Source organism: Magallana gigas, chromosome 1 (genome assembly GCF_963853765.1).
Source record: "Magallana gigas chromosome 1, xbMagGiga1.1, whole genome shotgun sequence".
NCBI lineage: Eukaryota > Metazoa > Mollusca > Bivalvia > Ostreida > Ostreidae > Magallana > Magallana gigas.
Window position 1 is genome coordinate 31,388,807 of NC_088853.1, and position 14,834 is coordinate 31,403,640.

General features: G+C 31.4%; 1 protein-coding gene across 1 annotated transcript in view; it reads left to right on the forward strand.

Moving 5' to 3' along the window:
- Positions 1-14,834, forward strand: part of LOC105345976 (uncharacterized) — a 50,754-nt gene that overhangs the window by 28,423 nt on the left and 7,497 nt on the right. Inside the window, exons 12-21 of the mRNA XM_066066094.1 lie at positions 1,888-2,025; positions 2,641-2,778; positions 6,075-6,215; positions 6,500-6,640; positions 8,868-9,008; positions 10,300-10,440; positions 10,621-10,727; positions 11,311-11,417; positions 11,613-11,659; positions 11,791-12,101. Coding sequence (XP_065922166.1) covers positions 1,888-2,025; positions 2,641-2,778; positions 6,075-6,215; positions 6,500-6,640; positions 8,868-9,008; positions 10,300-10,440; positions 10,621-10,727; positions 11,311-11,417; positions 11,613-11,659; positions 11,791-12,101 — 1,412 coding nt within the window. The remainder of the gene's footprint in view (positions 1-1,887; positions 2,026-2,640; positions 2,779-6,074; positions 6,216-6,499; positions 6,641-8,867; positions 9,009-10,299; positions 10,441-10,620; positions 10,728-11,310; positions 11,418-11,612; positions 11,660-11,790; positions 12,102-14,834) is intronic.

Genomic DNA, 14,834 nt, shown 5'->3' on the forward strand with positions numbered 1-14,834 from the left:
TACCACTAATATTCAAGGGTTGTTAAAAAAGCTCATGGACAGAGTAATTAATGGAAATAAAATCACTGTGTACTTTCTAGGAGGACGTATTATTATTAAGGTGGTATGGGGCATTTGTCGATATTAATGTAAATTAAAGTGCATTATAATGAAAATACTTTCAGCAGTTTACATTTTTCAAATTTTACATTATTTAACCAGAAATAGATTTGAAAATATTTGGAGAGGTAAAAATTGTAAAAAAAAAAAACCTTAACGGGATTTCAACTCATGACTTACAGATTTGTAGTAAACATTATAACCCACTGTGCTAAGCTATTATGTGACAATATTGGGAAAGCAACTACTTGTATCATTACACTTCATTTTGTTGTTTTTTGTTTTTGTTTTCTTTTATTGATTAACAATATGACACAACATGGAAGTGCCCCATACCAACTTTGATGAATATCAATTGAAAATGAGTTTGTCAATAATTATTACATCTTAGTTTCAAAGTATAGAGCAAATTTTTACTTCGCCTGATTTAGATTAACGCAGCACCATTTCATATTCCACGAAGTCACGTGACGTTAAACAACTGTAAGGCAAATTTTCACTTTTTTCAGAGAACACTTATCTTTTCAACACACTTTTCATATCATTTAACCCATTTATATAAAAAAAAATATAATACCAAATTTTTATATAGTGTCTTTTGTGGCATGTGATAGATCATTAATGTTTAAAAAATTGCTCAATCACTCTCGACTTTAAATAAGGAAATAAAGCGAAATCCATAAGAGCAAGTTCCGATCGGTCTGGAGTGGAGGTGCTCAAAATATCAGTCCGTCCATCTTTAAACCTCGAACTCCGATTGTAAACCCTTTCCCGGTTAACAAAGACACATGTAGGCAATGTTCCTGCTTGTACACAACAGTTTAGGGCAGCCCGATGCTTTAAGTTGTTCATTGATATTTACGTTTTGGACCAGATTTTCAAGCGTTGGTCGTCCACATTCAGCATTTAAATGGTCATTAACCATTCAATTCAATTGAAACTCTTACAAACACACATTCAAAAGTTAACACGACGTCATATAAAACAGTGCATGTTGTATGCGCTTGAATGGTACATTTTTAAGAAGAAAAAAATGCGTACAAAAAATAGAAAAACGGACAGGCTCATTGAAGCTTATCAGAATAAATAATCCGTATATGTTTTGGTACATTTGGTAAAACCAAATCTTTACATATATCTTAAAAAATATTTCAAATTTAAATCTAAAAAAAAGTTCCGCTGATATTATGCGAACAGTCTGCTTGTCCGTAAACTTTTTTGACAACCCTCGGGTGTATTTTTTTTTTTGTATAAACAGCTAGGAAACTAAATAGTTGGCTTAGTATAAGAAGGAATACAAGCTGCGAATATGGGTAATTGACTTATTTATCCCCGTACTATAAAAATAAACCATAACATGGTAAGATAAGCAATATAATGGATTTTGATTTATCCTATGTTATAGGCCACCATGCATTATATGAGATTTATATTACAAACAATAATGTAGACAATTTTTATCGCATATTCATAAAAAAGAGATCACTGCATTTTATTATTAAACCAATAAGTATATGTGGCTCGCTTTCCCAATTAAAACATATATGTGCTCTCATTCACAGCGTTTGAAATCTAATTATCGCATATAACACTGGCATGCGGAGCCATGAACCTTTTTAACTATGCTTTTGTACCGTAGACTTTACTTGTGCAATTTTCACTAATACAATACCCATTCAATGGTGGGGTGTTCACCAAATTCCATTCTATCTTCACCAAATTCCATTCTATCTTAAGATTTCAAATGTTTGCATTAGTTCATTTATGTTCATTTATTTTTTATTCTAGAATGTTTCCCAGGGTACTATGGTTACAATTGTTTAAGCCATTGTAGTAAGCATTGCTTTAATCGCTTTAACTGTGACCATGTAACAGGGAGATGTAATGGCGGATGTATGTCAGGATGGGCAGGAGACACGTGTAATGGTTAGTAATTATCTGTGCATACAAAATGCAAAAGAATTACACGACAAAGTAAAAAAAATGAATAATTTTTGGAAATTGTTTTTCAACAATTCTTATATGTCTAAGAGACAACGTTACAAGAACTTTGTTTGAAAGGTAATTTTTTTTCAATTTTAAATTTTAACCATACACTTACACACTATGAAGAGTTTTTTGATATATTTAAACATTTTATAATAAAAACGAATTAACCATGTGATTATCGGTTGGAGAAAGGTTGAGTGATCGGGCAAAATGCAGTCTTTATATTTACAAAATACTGTTCAACTGTGCAAATATTTATGAACAGGTTGTTCACCGATCTTTAAGTTTATGCGTACATACATTAACTTAAAAACCCATATCTTTATTTTGATGAATTTGAAATATGTTACTTGAAGGATGATCTAATAACTAGTGTATATATATTACACATATTTGCACATTATAATCTTTATACACGATATGAGTTATTTACATTTAAAAATGTATAGCGGATACTATTTTTTCTGATAATATACTTTTGTATAGAGTTCAAAAACAAAATCATTTGGTAAAAAATATCTAATGTTTACTTCAATTTGTCATGCATTCTAGAGTGTCAACATGGATACTATGGTACCAGCTGTAGCCGATGTAGCACAAACTGCAATGTTTCTGGAAGTTGTGATCGGTTAAGCGGGTATTGTCATGGAGGCTGTCAACGTGGATGGAGAGGATACTTTTGTACTCAAGGTAAGTCTCTTTTTACCACTAATATTCAAGGGTTGTTAAAAAAGCTCACGGACAGAGTACATGTAATTTTCGGAAAAAAAATCACTGTGTACGTTCTAGGAGGAGGTATGTTTTAATAAGGTGGTGTGGGGCATTTGTCGATATTTATGTAAATTAAAGTGCATTATAATGAAAATACTTTCAGCGGTTTACATTTTTCAAATTTTACATTATTTAACCAGAAATAGATTTGAAAATATTTGGAGGGGTAAAAAAATGTGAAAACCTGAATGGAATTTGAACTCTTGACTTACAGATTTGTAGTAAACAGTATAACCCACTGAGCTAAGTTATTATGTGACCATATTGGGAAAGCAACTACTTGTATCATTACACTTCATTTTATTGTTTTTTGTTTTTGTTTTTTTTGTTTCTTTTTTTTATTGATTAACAATATGACACAACATGGAAGTGTCCCATACCAACTTTAATGAATATCAATTGAAAATGACTACATGTATGTCAATAATCATAAGATTTTAAACTTTTCATGTCATTTAACCTATTTAAATAAAAAAACAAAATAATACTAAGTTTTTATATAGTGACTGTTGTGGCATGTGATAGATCATTAAAGTTAAAAAAGCTTTGCTCAATCACTCTCGACTTTAAATACGGAAATAAAGCGAAATCCATAAGTGTAAGTTCCGATCGGTCTGGAGTGGAGGTGCTCAAAATATCAGTTCGTCCATCTTTAAACCTCGAACTCCGATTGTAAACCTTTTCCCCTGTAAACAAAGACACATGCAGGCAATGTTCCTGCTTGTACACAACTGTTTAAGGCAACCCGATGCTTTAAGTTGTCCATTTAAGTTGCCCCCCACCCCCCCCCCCAATTAAACGTGGTTCTAAAGATTCAGTCTTCTCATATTCTTAAATGTGTAAAGTAGCTAATTTTAACTAATTTCTTGATTGCTCTTTTTTCCCAATGCATATTAAAATTTTGGAAATTACTAAATTAAATTTTAAAGATAAACAAAATGTTATATGCATGTGTATGTGCCTTTTTGGGGCAATTGTAACGTCTACTAAAGAAAACAGGGTCATGATTAGGCTAGGAATTACCCACATGAGTCATACACCACTGGCTTGCAACGAGTTATCGCCAATTACCATTTCTTGCGAATACATAGTTACGACATTTTTCATATATGATTTTATGTGTTGATAAAATAACGTAACAATGCACTGGCGAGAAATGGTACTTGTCGAAACCTTGTCGCACGCCAGTAGATATAAATAAGATAAAATAGTTAATAAGTTTAAGTTCTAGAATATCAGGATGTCACCAAGGAGGCCTAGCCTATATACCACTTGAAGCGCAATGACAAAACTCAAAGAGCAAGAGTAAATACAGTTAAGGTATTAGGACTTCAAAAGTTATCTAAATATATAGTGTATCATCATGTCCTGTTTTAGAAGGAGGGGGTGGGGGTTTAAAGACAATACCTGGGGGTCATGTGCTTTACACCTTTTGACGCATTATAATGACATTAGAATATATTTTGCATTTTTTATGTTTGATGGGGTCAGAACAATCCCATAGGGTCATGACCTAAATTGAATTTGATGTATTTTAATACATTAAGAAAGGAAGACTCCTTCCTTTCTAGTATCTCTCATATAAACATGATTAGTCTTTACACTTACTTACATGTAATGCACACATTTAATACAAAATTGTCACAGGGTCAATATGGAGTCAACTCAATAGTGTAAGTCTGACAAATGAAAAAAATAACTTTTGCAATTAAAATGACTGAAACTGTGCAAATGCGATAGGGTACGTAACGATAGCTTAATATTTAAATATTAAAAGATGATGTTACAGTATGCTGGCAGAGGGATATCACTTATTTTGAACGTGAAAACAATACTTAATTATGTACATACCGGTGTCTCATAATATTGTATTACTATACATGCATTATGCTTACCTATATAATTAGTCAACATTATAATGATAATCCAGCTAGTACACAATATGAATCCCTTTAGCTGATCACCACAAAAGAAACGTTTATGCGTGTTAACCAATCCTTATTTTCTGCATATGGAAAACACATACTAGTATGCACATCATGAGAAACGCATCTAACCGAAGAGATGGGTAAATCTAGTGCCCGATAATGCGACCTGCAGACCTGTGTTGTGTACGTAACTTCAGACAATTATCAGTTATTGTAACATGCTTGTATTTTATGACCTATTCTTCAAAACCCCTTGCACTATTTCATTAGATAAATAACTATGTAAAGCACAACTTTCAGCTTTAAGGTAGTACAGGACACCAGTATATTGTGATCTATACTCCCTATTGAAATAAACAATAAAGTATAAATATAATATCCCCTCACCCCCCCCCCCCCCCCAATAATGTTACCTAACAGTGAAGCGCAATGGGTTAGAGCGTTTATATGTCTGTGAGGGAATTAGGGTACGATGTGTATTTTTTGGTTATTTTACTATTGATATGATGAAATGTCATAGGGGATGGTCTGGACACTCACTCCCACGCCTTTTTTAAATACGTGCGCACGATGATATTCATGTAGGCACACAGAAGCAAATCTAATTTAATTTTGTTTGTAATAAAAGTATAGACCATTATACTTTCTATGACATAAAATGTTAAGATTATTGGTTAACTTAAAATTCACAAGCAAACAGTTCAATTCAAAATTGTACATAAAGTGCCGCTCATGTGTATTTTCATATGGTAAGGGATCTCATCCTTCCTGAAAATTATATTTTTAAATATATTACCAGAACTTGCATGTGACCTTCATTTTTACATAAACTGATACAAAACAGTGTTATTTAGGGTCAAACACTTGGGCGGGTATTACAGTTTCATGAGGACATCTATTTTATTTAATCAGTCCGGTTTTGAAAGTAATGAAAGTATTTCTTTTATACGATTTTATCTTCTCTGGACTGGTAAAAATGTGTTTAATATCCCTACAATTTAGTGTTTATACAAAATGTTAATGAAGCAATACAGTAAATAGTAAGTTGGAAGTTGTTTTCTTACAAGAATATATTTTTTTAATAATATCAAAAACTATACTGAATACAAACCTAAAAAAAATGAACTCGTTGGTTTTGAAAAAAAAAATCTTTATGTAATTCAAATTTTAATTTATCAAGTGAAATGCATCATGTAATGTTCAGTTATTTTTGTTATTTATTTATTGATTTTTGTTGGAGTTATAAAAATTGATACCGTTTATTTAAGTTTTAAAGAATACTTTTAGAATGTGACACAGGCTTCTATGGTAAAAACTGTACAGAGAAATGCAGCGTTAACTGTCTCGTTGCCAGTGTATGTGACAGGTTTACAGGTGAATGCACTTTAGGGTGTCAACAAGGATGGACAGGAAGCAATTGTAACCAACGTAAGAATTTTATGCTTTTTAGTAAACTGATATAACATTACATTAGTAGTATTATCTATAAAAAAAAAACTAGTTTCTATCTGTATAAAACATTATGTACGGATTGTAATGAGTGTGCTTAAATGAACTAGGTTGAGTTAGTCTTGTAGAGTTGTCGTCCCGTCTTTTGTTTTTAAATGCGATTGTGATTCAAATGGTATATATATGGTGTCTATATATCATTTTACTGTGCATATGCTATGCTCAAAATATCTATATCTTAATGATGAATAAAAACATTGTAGAATGTAGGCAGGGTCATTATGGTAAAGATTGTTCTCAGAAATGCAGCATCAACTGTAACTTAGAGAATCGGTGTAACAGATTTAATGGAAAGTGTGACGAAGGGTGTAAACCAGGCTGGACAGGAAACACATGTTATCAAAGTAAAGTGTAGATTGAATTATTGTATTTCATTTTTGTAATGAGATGTAATTTTAATAAAACTAGTGTTGTCTCTTTCTCGATTCACTATTCAATTTTGATTTAAGTTTTCTTGATTGCCACAAAAATCTTTCCAATATGTGAATAAATACATAGATCCTATTATAACATAGGAAACGTGATCAATGACAAAATGTTTGGTAGGGTTCCGCTCTGCCCGTTAATGATCAGTCTTCCCGTTTGTTCATGTTCTTTATCTTTCTAGGTCCAATCAGGTTCTTATTTAACCCAAAGAGATTCATTGGATAAGGGGTTTGCAGTAATCTTGAACTATATTTTAATAAAAAATGTAAAGTCATATCAGACTTAAGTCGAACACCATTATTTTGTAAAATACACGTATTATCTCGCCTTGAGAATTTTTCACACATGATTCATTCACAGAAAGCATTTGGGTGTGAGATGATCTTAATTTATAGGAACAAGGTTAAGTTTTTTTTTCTCTCAGAAATCTGTAAATTAAATCATCTTTGAACCATTTCATCTTTCCCTACTACTCTACGGTTTAAGCTCACCTGAACTGAAAGATCAAGTGAGCTATTCTGGTCACATTGTCTGTCCGTGTGTATGTAAACTTTTTACATTTTGAACTTCTCTTAAACTGCTTGGCCGATTTCAACCAAAATTAGCGCAAAGCATCATTTTTGGAAGGCAGATATAATTTTCAAAGATTAAAGATCTATCTTTATGAAAGCGGAGAAAACCTCGAGGTTGTAGAAACAGGCGGGGGGGGGCACATTTTTAAAAATGTTCTACTGAATAACTACTGAGTCAAATTAAACGTTATTTAGCTATAGCATAAATAGTCCTTATAGAAAGGAAATAATAAATTGCAAATATTATGGGCTAATTCTGTTTCAAATCTGAGTTATTATAAAAATGATAATTAAAGGCGTATTTCAATCAGTTTATAACTTTAGGTTCGGTATTTCATACTTCTAAAAGGAGGTTCCTTATTTAAAGCAGCCATGGACATAAAAAATGAACGGGTCGATCTGAATCTGAATTTGTTTGTTGTACAACAGTTCGCGTGCGAAGGGAATCTTTGAAACATGCAAGATAAATTGTTGCGATTTTGTGAAGTAAACCGAGGTGAAATAGTTTAATGCGTTGAGAGTTTTCACAAATGACGGTGATTGTTAGCTTGTTTTGATTTTCGATTCATTTTTCATTATTTATGATTTTTAATCTTGGGAACTATCGCCTGTATTTTGTAATTTTTACGTATCAAATCAAACAGAGACTTCGGTAAATCAGACAGTTGACTGATAACCACGAAAGATCAGCAAAACCTGATGTATTAATAAATTACAAAAAAATACAATTAATTCTATCGGTAATTAGGTATTATCTTTTGCGTAATGGATAATTAATGCAATGCGTTTTGTTGAGACTCTCAGTATTTTTTTTCGAGTTTATTCAGTTTAAACAGAGTTTAATATCGCTGACGGCAATATATATATATATATATATATATATATATATATATATATATATATATATATATATATATATATATATATATATTTAACTTCAGGAATTGAGCGCATTGAGGTACAAATGTATTCTTCACATTTATATGATTTTCTAAATAAAATAAAATAACTATTACAATACATTTTTTTAAAAATACAATAACTAGTAAGTAGTTGAAAAAACGTATCTAGATGTGATATCTGGAAGTGAACAGTGTACCCCTACCAGATGTTTAGTTTTATATATTGCATAGGATTTTATTATTTTTAGTATAAATGGTATCCCATAAAGGTGCAATGTCAAAGATTCAGGGTATGCAAAAATAAACTTAAAATCCGAAGACGTTACAATATGTCTTCTTTGTTATTCTATCGAAAGGCCATATGTCACAATATCATATAAGCGCCCATTTAAAGTCATTGTTGTTCAGGTGAGCGATGTGGCCATCGGGCCTCTTGTTTAAATAATTTATGCAAAGACTGCTTGTAAGAAATTGATGTGAATTTTAGATGTGAATATCATAGCAGATCTTTTCAAAGTCTATGTATAGAACTCAATTTCTTTTCTGTTGGCTAAATTTTGATCTGTTACCTGTGTAAAATTCTTCTCTGGACACTGTTGTCTTCCCTACCAGTTTCCTACTTCATAAGCAGAGTGTGTGTTTGATAAATATACTCCAATTTGATATTTAAGGTTGTCTTACTGGCCACTTTGGTAAAGATTGTATGAACAGTTGTAGCGAAAACTGTATTGAAACTGGTAGATGTGACAGGTTTACAGGACAATGTGAAGGAGGATGTAAATCAGGGTGGACAGGGACTACGTGTGCTAATGGCAAGTATCATCATTTTTTTTCTTGTGTAATGCATATATACTCAACTAATCATACATTGATAACATTAATGAATGCGCGCTATAACAAAAAAAAAAGCTTTTAGCTGTGTACGAAATATTAAAAAAATGATTACAAATTGAAGTTCATTGAATAATTATTATAAAAATTACCAATAATAAAAATGTTGCTTTTAATGATATAATTATCATTTTTTAAGACAATAAACTCAATATCATCATAAACTTGCAATAAGTTGGTTCCCAATGTATACATTAGAGGCGGGAGGGGGAAGTGGGGAAACAATATTTTATTTTTTTCTGGAATAATCTATAGGCAACAAAATGGTAGCATACATTTTGTTACACGTTTCTAATTTTTTAGTTGCAACGTAGCAAAAATATATATTCCAAGGTATTGTACATCATAATAAAGCAATGATACGTTTCTTTAACTTTCTAAAAAAAAAAATACAGACATATCCAGAAAAATGACACTAATAAATTTTTTTAAAAAATCAACTTTTTTGGGAATTTTTAGCAATAAATAAATATTGTTAGTTATTAAAAATGGCTGTAGAAAAAAAGATGTAAATGTTAGAAAGATATCGATCGTGATCTCTTGATTATTTTTTAAAGTTCTTTGTGATTAGGTTATGTTTATACACTCTCAAATTTATCTTTAATACATGCTTAATTACACATAGAAACGTTTTATCTGAAGATAAAATTATCTTCTTACAATAGCGATTCTTGTTGGGGGAATTCTTCATGGTCAAACTACATTAACGATTTACACTTTTTTCAACGCGTGTTTATATTTTGACTGATTCTTATAAGGCCAACCCTTTACTTTTTTATTTTTAGATATATACAAGGTCAATGAATATATTGACAAACATTCATGTTCATATGTTAAAGAGGTTTTTCAAAAAAATGATTTTAAACACAGAAATTCATATGTTTTGTTTGTATCAAATTGCAAATCAGCTTTCTTATTTTGAATTGCATGAAGTTTAAAAGTTTCCTCCTAAGTTGTGCTCTTTTTTGTTTCTTTTTTTTTTCGTTGGTTTAAACTTACCTAGACAGTTGATCAGTGACAAAACAGTAACACTTACAGAAATATATGTTTTCATAATATGTGAAATGAAATCTAGATTTGAATTACATTTTTTTAATAAAATGGCTTAATCAAATTTAACTGCAAACAATTAATCACCCCCTTAAAAACATATAGCAAAAAAAAGAACACAACAACAAACCAAAACAAAACAAGAAAAACCAATCATTGTAGAGTGCAGTGCAGGTTTCTTTGGAATTAACTGTGTAAACCAATGCAGTGAAAACTGTAACCTGACCCGTGTATGTGACAGGTTAACAGGGCAATGTGATGGAGGATGTATACCAGGTTGGAAAGGAGCCACGTGTAATGAGAGTAAGAATAACATTTGTCTGACGATATTAATCCGTATAAAGCAAAACGTCGAAAAAATTACTGTGCTTTGTTGAAATGATTTTGTCAATGTGTTTAGACATAAATTAAACGTATCACTAAAGTTGGCAATCGCAAACAAATTACTTGCATCAATTTCGTTGTTTTTTTGTTGTTTTCAAGCTTGCGATGACACTTTCTATGGCATAAATTGCACTCAGAACTGTGGAGCAAATTGTGTAAACTTTTCATGTAACCACCTGACGGGGATTTGTAACGTTTATTCTCAGGTTTGTTAATAAGACTTGACAGTGATCATCAACATTCAATTCGTATTCAATTTGATTTTGATTGTCCTATTGTTGCATATATTTCACAGTGTGTCAAAAATGGAATTATAATCATACACAGGGTGAATCTCTGCCATTCAGATAAATGAAAGGTGACTTAAAGGTAACAGAAATGTGACTGAATGGCATATTTGTGCCATTCAGTCACCTTTCCAGACCATTCAGTTATCATTCAGTTGACTGAATGAAAGAGATTCATCCTGTGATAAGTACTGTGCAAGAGTTTAGATGAAAACAACATTTAAAAAGACATTTGGAATCACAATGTCGTTTTTCTTTTTTCAATGATGGATTTGAGTCTTTTATTTCAATTGTCTGTTAACTTACTTTTTTACTATCATTGTTTTCGCAAGATTCTATAATAAGTTTAAGTACATTATTTTGGTATATATAATTTATTTATTTAAAATAATCTAATAAATGATCTTGTTTTGTTCTGAAAGTACTAGAAATTGTTTATTTTTAAATACTTTTGATGTTTTGTATTTCTAAGACACTTTACGTTCTATTTCAAATTAAAAAGCCGCTCAGCGATACTGATCCTAACAATTTGCCAGGAGTCATCGCCGGTACTACTGCAGCCATCATCATAATTATCCTTATTGTTGTATTTGTAGTTCTTTATAAACGGTAAGAAATGTTGACGCATTGTAACATGCGTAAAATCTGCTAATTGACGAATGAGATAAGATTGACATTTTAGTGAGACTTGATAATGCTAGTTGTCTACAATATTAAAAAAAAAATGTTCGATGATTGAACAAAAGTACTTCCTTATTTACTCAGTATTCCATATTCATAAATGTTAGCGTATATTTTTTGTAGTTTACGAAGTTCTTCAGTTAAAAAACGGAACGAACAATACACAAACGGTCAGTTTATATAGGTATTTTTTTGTCTTGTTTTAAAAAGGGTGATTACAGTTGATTAACAAAAAAAATTTTGAATAAGAAATTGAAGAGACGTTTCCTATTGAATTAAAATATTACTTTCAATTCAACAGCTGCCCAAAACACAATGGCCTTTTCAAACTTGTATCAGACAATTGATATTCACGTAGAGGAAAACGAAGGTGTTATAACTACTGAGATGGAACAAAAGTTAGGAGAAACAAAAAACCCGAAAAAAGTAAGAAAAAGTACACATCCAAAGAATGAAGACCTTGATATTGATGAAATAATACATGAGGAAAATCCATACGGAGACTTTTATGTGAACGAAGAGCCCCTCCTTGATGTTGCCATATCATACTTAGGAAAACCTATTGAAGAAAAATCAAAGAATGAAGATGACGGTTTTAAGAAGGAATATGCAGTGGGTAGTTTTGTTTTATTTATCTATTTTTAAATATATGTTCGTCTTCAATCACAAGGCGAAAAACAATCTTTAAGCAAGTCCTTAAAAGTGGCTTAAAGGTGGCGTAAATGTGGCTTAAAGGATATACAATATTTTAGCCACCTTTAAGTCACCTTTAAGCTGAGCTTATAGGTCCTTAATGTCCAAACTTCTTTAAGTCACCTTTAAGCCATCTTTAAGCCACATTTAAGCATCTTTAAGTGGCATTTACGCTCCTTTTAAGTTGTCTTTAAACCATCTTTAAGTTCACTTTAAGTCAAGTTTGATCAAGCTGAACAATAAAAACATATATTAAATGCAAAAGCTCTTTTATAGGGATGGGAGGGGGTCATCCGAGTGATAATATAATTTCCAAGGAAGGGGGGTGTTCCAGGCGGTTTTAATTGTCGCTCCCTTAAACACAGATCGCTATTATCAACACCGCTTCGATGGACTCAGATTGCCGTTATAAAAATCTTTATAAATTTTTGGGGATGAGTGCAGTCTCTGTATCTTAATATGTGCGTAAAACTAATTAAAGTATATTTGTTTCCTATCATAAATTAATCGGTGAAAAAATCTCTCTCTCTCTCTCTCTCTCTCTCTCTCTCTCTCTCTCTCTCTCTCTCTCTCTCTCTCTCTCAGTTCATCCGGTTATTAAACAAAATAAAGATATTGAAGCAAAAATGCATGATTTAATTTGATAATCGGTTTAAGGTTTGTATTTTTTTTTTCAATTTTAATTATTTCTATGTCTAATTCTAGATACATGTTAAAGATGAAAAGACTCTCAACTGCCTTTGTTATATCGGGCAGGATATTACTGCTTTTTTGTCTAGACATAGTTTTGTTCGTTTGTGTATATCTAATTAGAGTCTATTGTTTGTCCAACTTCAGAAAACCCCTGTTACTAACACAGAATATTCAAGATATACACAACAGTTGTGTCGTGTGCCCAGGTGCATGTTTGTGTATATCTAATTAAAGTCTATTGTTTGTCCAACTTAAGAAAACCCCTGGAACTAACACAGAATATACGAGATATACACAACAGGTGTGTCATGTGCCCAGGTGCACGTCAGGGTTTCTAAAGGTGATTAATCTTATTATGTACGAGTATACGATAAGTCTAGTGAATAAAAGTTAATTTACATTTGTAATTCATTTTCAAAGTATTATTTCCTAGATCTGGGTTTCAAAAATGTTACGTTTACAAATTAACGATACATGTATGTAAGAATAAAATCTTGAGGCTAATTAATTATTGTACCGGTGATAGGGGTTGATTATTTAAATATATGTATAAGGGTAAATATGTCACATACTCGGCCTGGCACATCATGCAATTGTTTACATGTACAAGTATATGTTTACATCATTTGCAATTGCCACATGCAGTCAATACGTCACCAGTAATTGGTTATATTGTTTGTTATAGAATTGATAGTTTAAAAATCATGTATACAATTATATGTAAATATTTAAACATATTGGAACGGCGCCACGATCATGAAAACCGGGAAATTGCGGGAAATTGAACAAATACCATAATAGTATCAATGCATTTAATAAAGGAAATGATTTCATTTTCTTTCTTACATTTTTATAGCTATAAATTAGATGAACGTATATCTACTCGGTTTAAATTTATTAACTAAGAAAGCCTTCTAGTGAGCCTAACGGTTTCCATTTAGGTATAATATATTTTTGTTCAGTGAAGACCAAGTTCCGTATTTCATTCTAAATACATGCATGCATGTAATTTATAAATTAGATATAATTGATTGTTACAAACTGAATGGTTTGTTAAAATCTTTTCAAGTAAACACATTCAATACATTGATTCAATACCCACTGAATATAGAATAAAAAAACGCTCATCAATATGTAAGTTGACTTGGCGCAGAGGAAGTGTGGTGATGCTAGTAAACTAAGGGTCCCGGGTTCAATTCTCGCCGTGGGCGTTTTTTTGTTTGTTTGTTTTTTATTTATTTTTTTAAAACAAAAACCGTTTTAATACCTTTTCTTTCATAAAGTTAATACATTTTGTTGGTAAATTAAGCAAAACATTAAATGAAATTTTTTTTAATGGCTTAAAGGTGGCTTAAAGGTAGCTTAAATGTGGCTTAAAGAAGTTTGGACATTAGGGACCTATAAGTTGTCCTTAAAGGTGGCTTAAAAATGGCTTAAAGATAGTCTTTAAGCTGCCTTTAAGCCATCTTTACGCTTTCTTTAAGCCACCTTTAAGCAACACATATAGCTTAAAGGTGGCTTAAAGATCGTCTTTAAGCTACCTTTAAACACCTTTAAGCTATCTTTAAGGAGGACTTAAAGATGGTCATTCATGCTGTGAATAAAAATTTTTCAAAATATCATCAAATGTTATGTACTTCATTTTACATTTGTCTAGTTAATTTCGTAACCTTGGAGAAGTAAACTTTGGAGAAGTAGCCTTTATTTCATTTTGGGGCAGTTTACTGTGATATGTTATCCGAAAACAGATTGACTATCTCCCGTTCAGATATTGAGTTATGACTGAAATGTAACTGACAAGAAATATATCATACATGCACGTCTGCCATTCAGGAACCTTTCCAGCCTTTTCTGTTAACATTTAGTTGAGAGAATTGCACATATGTATATTCTGCATGCTATCTTTCCTTGGTACAAATGTAAATATTAAAAAAAAAAAACAGATTTACAGAGTCTAGT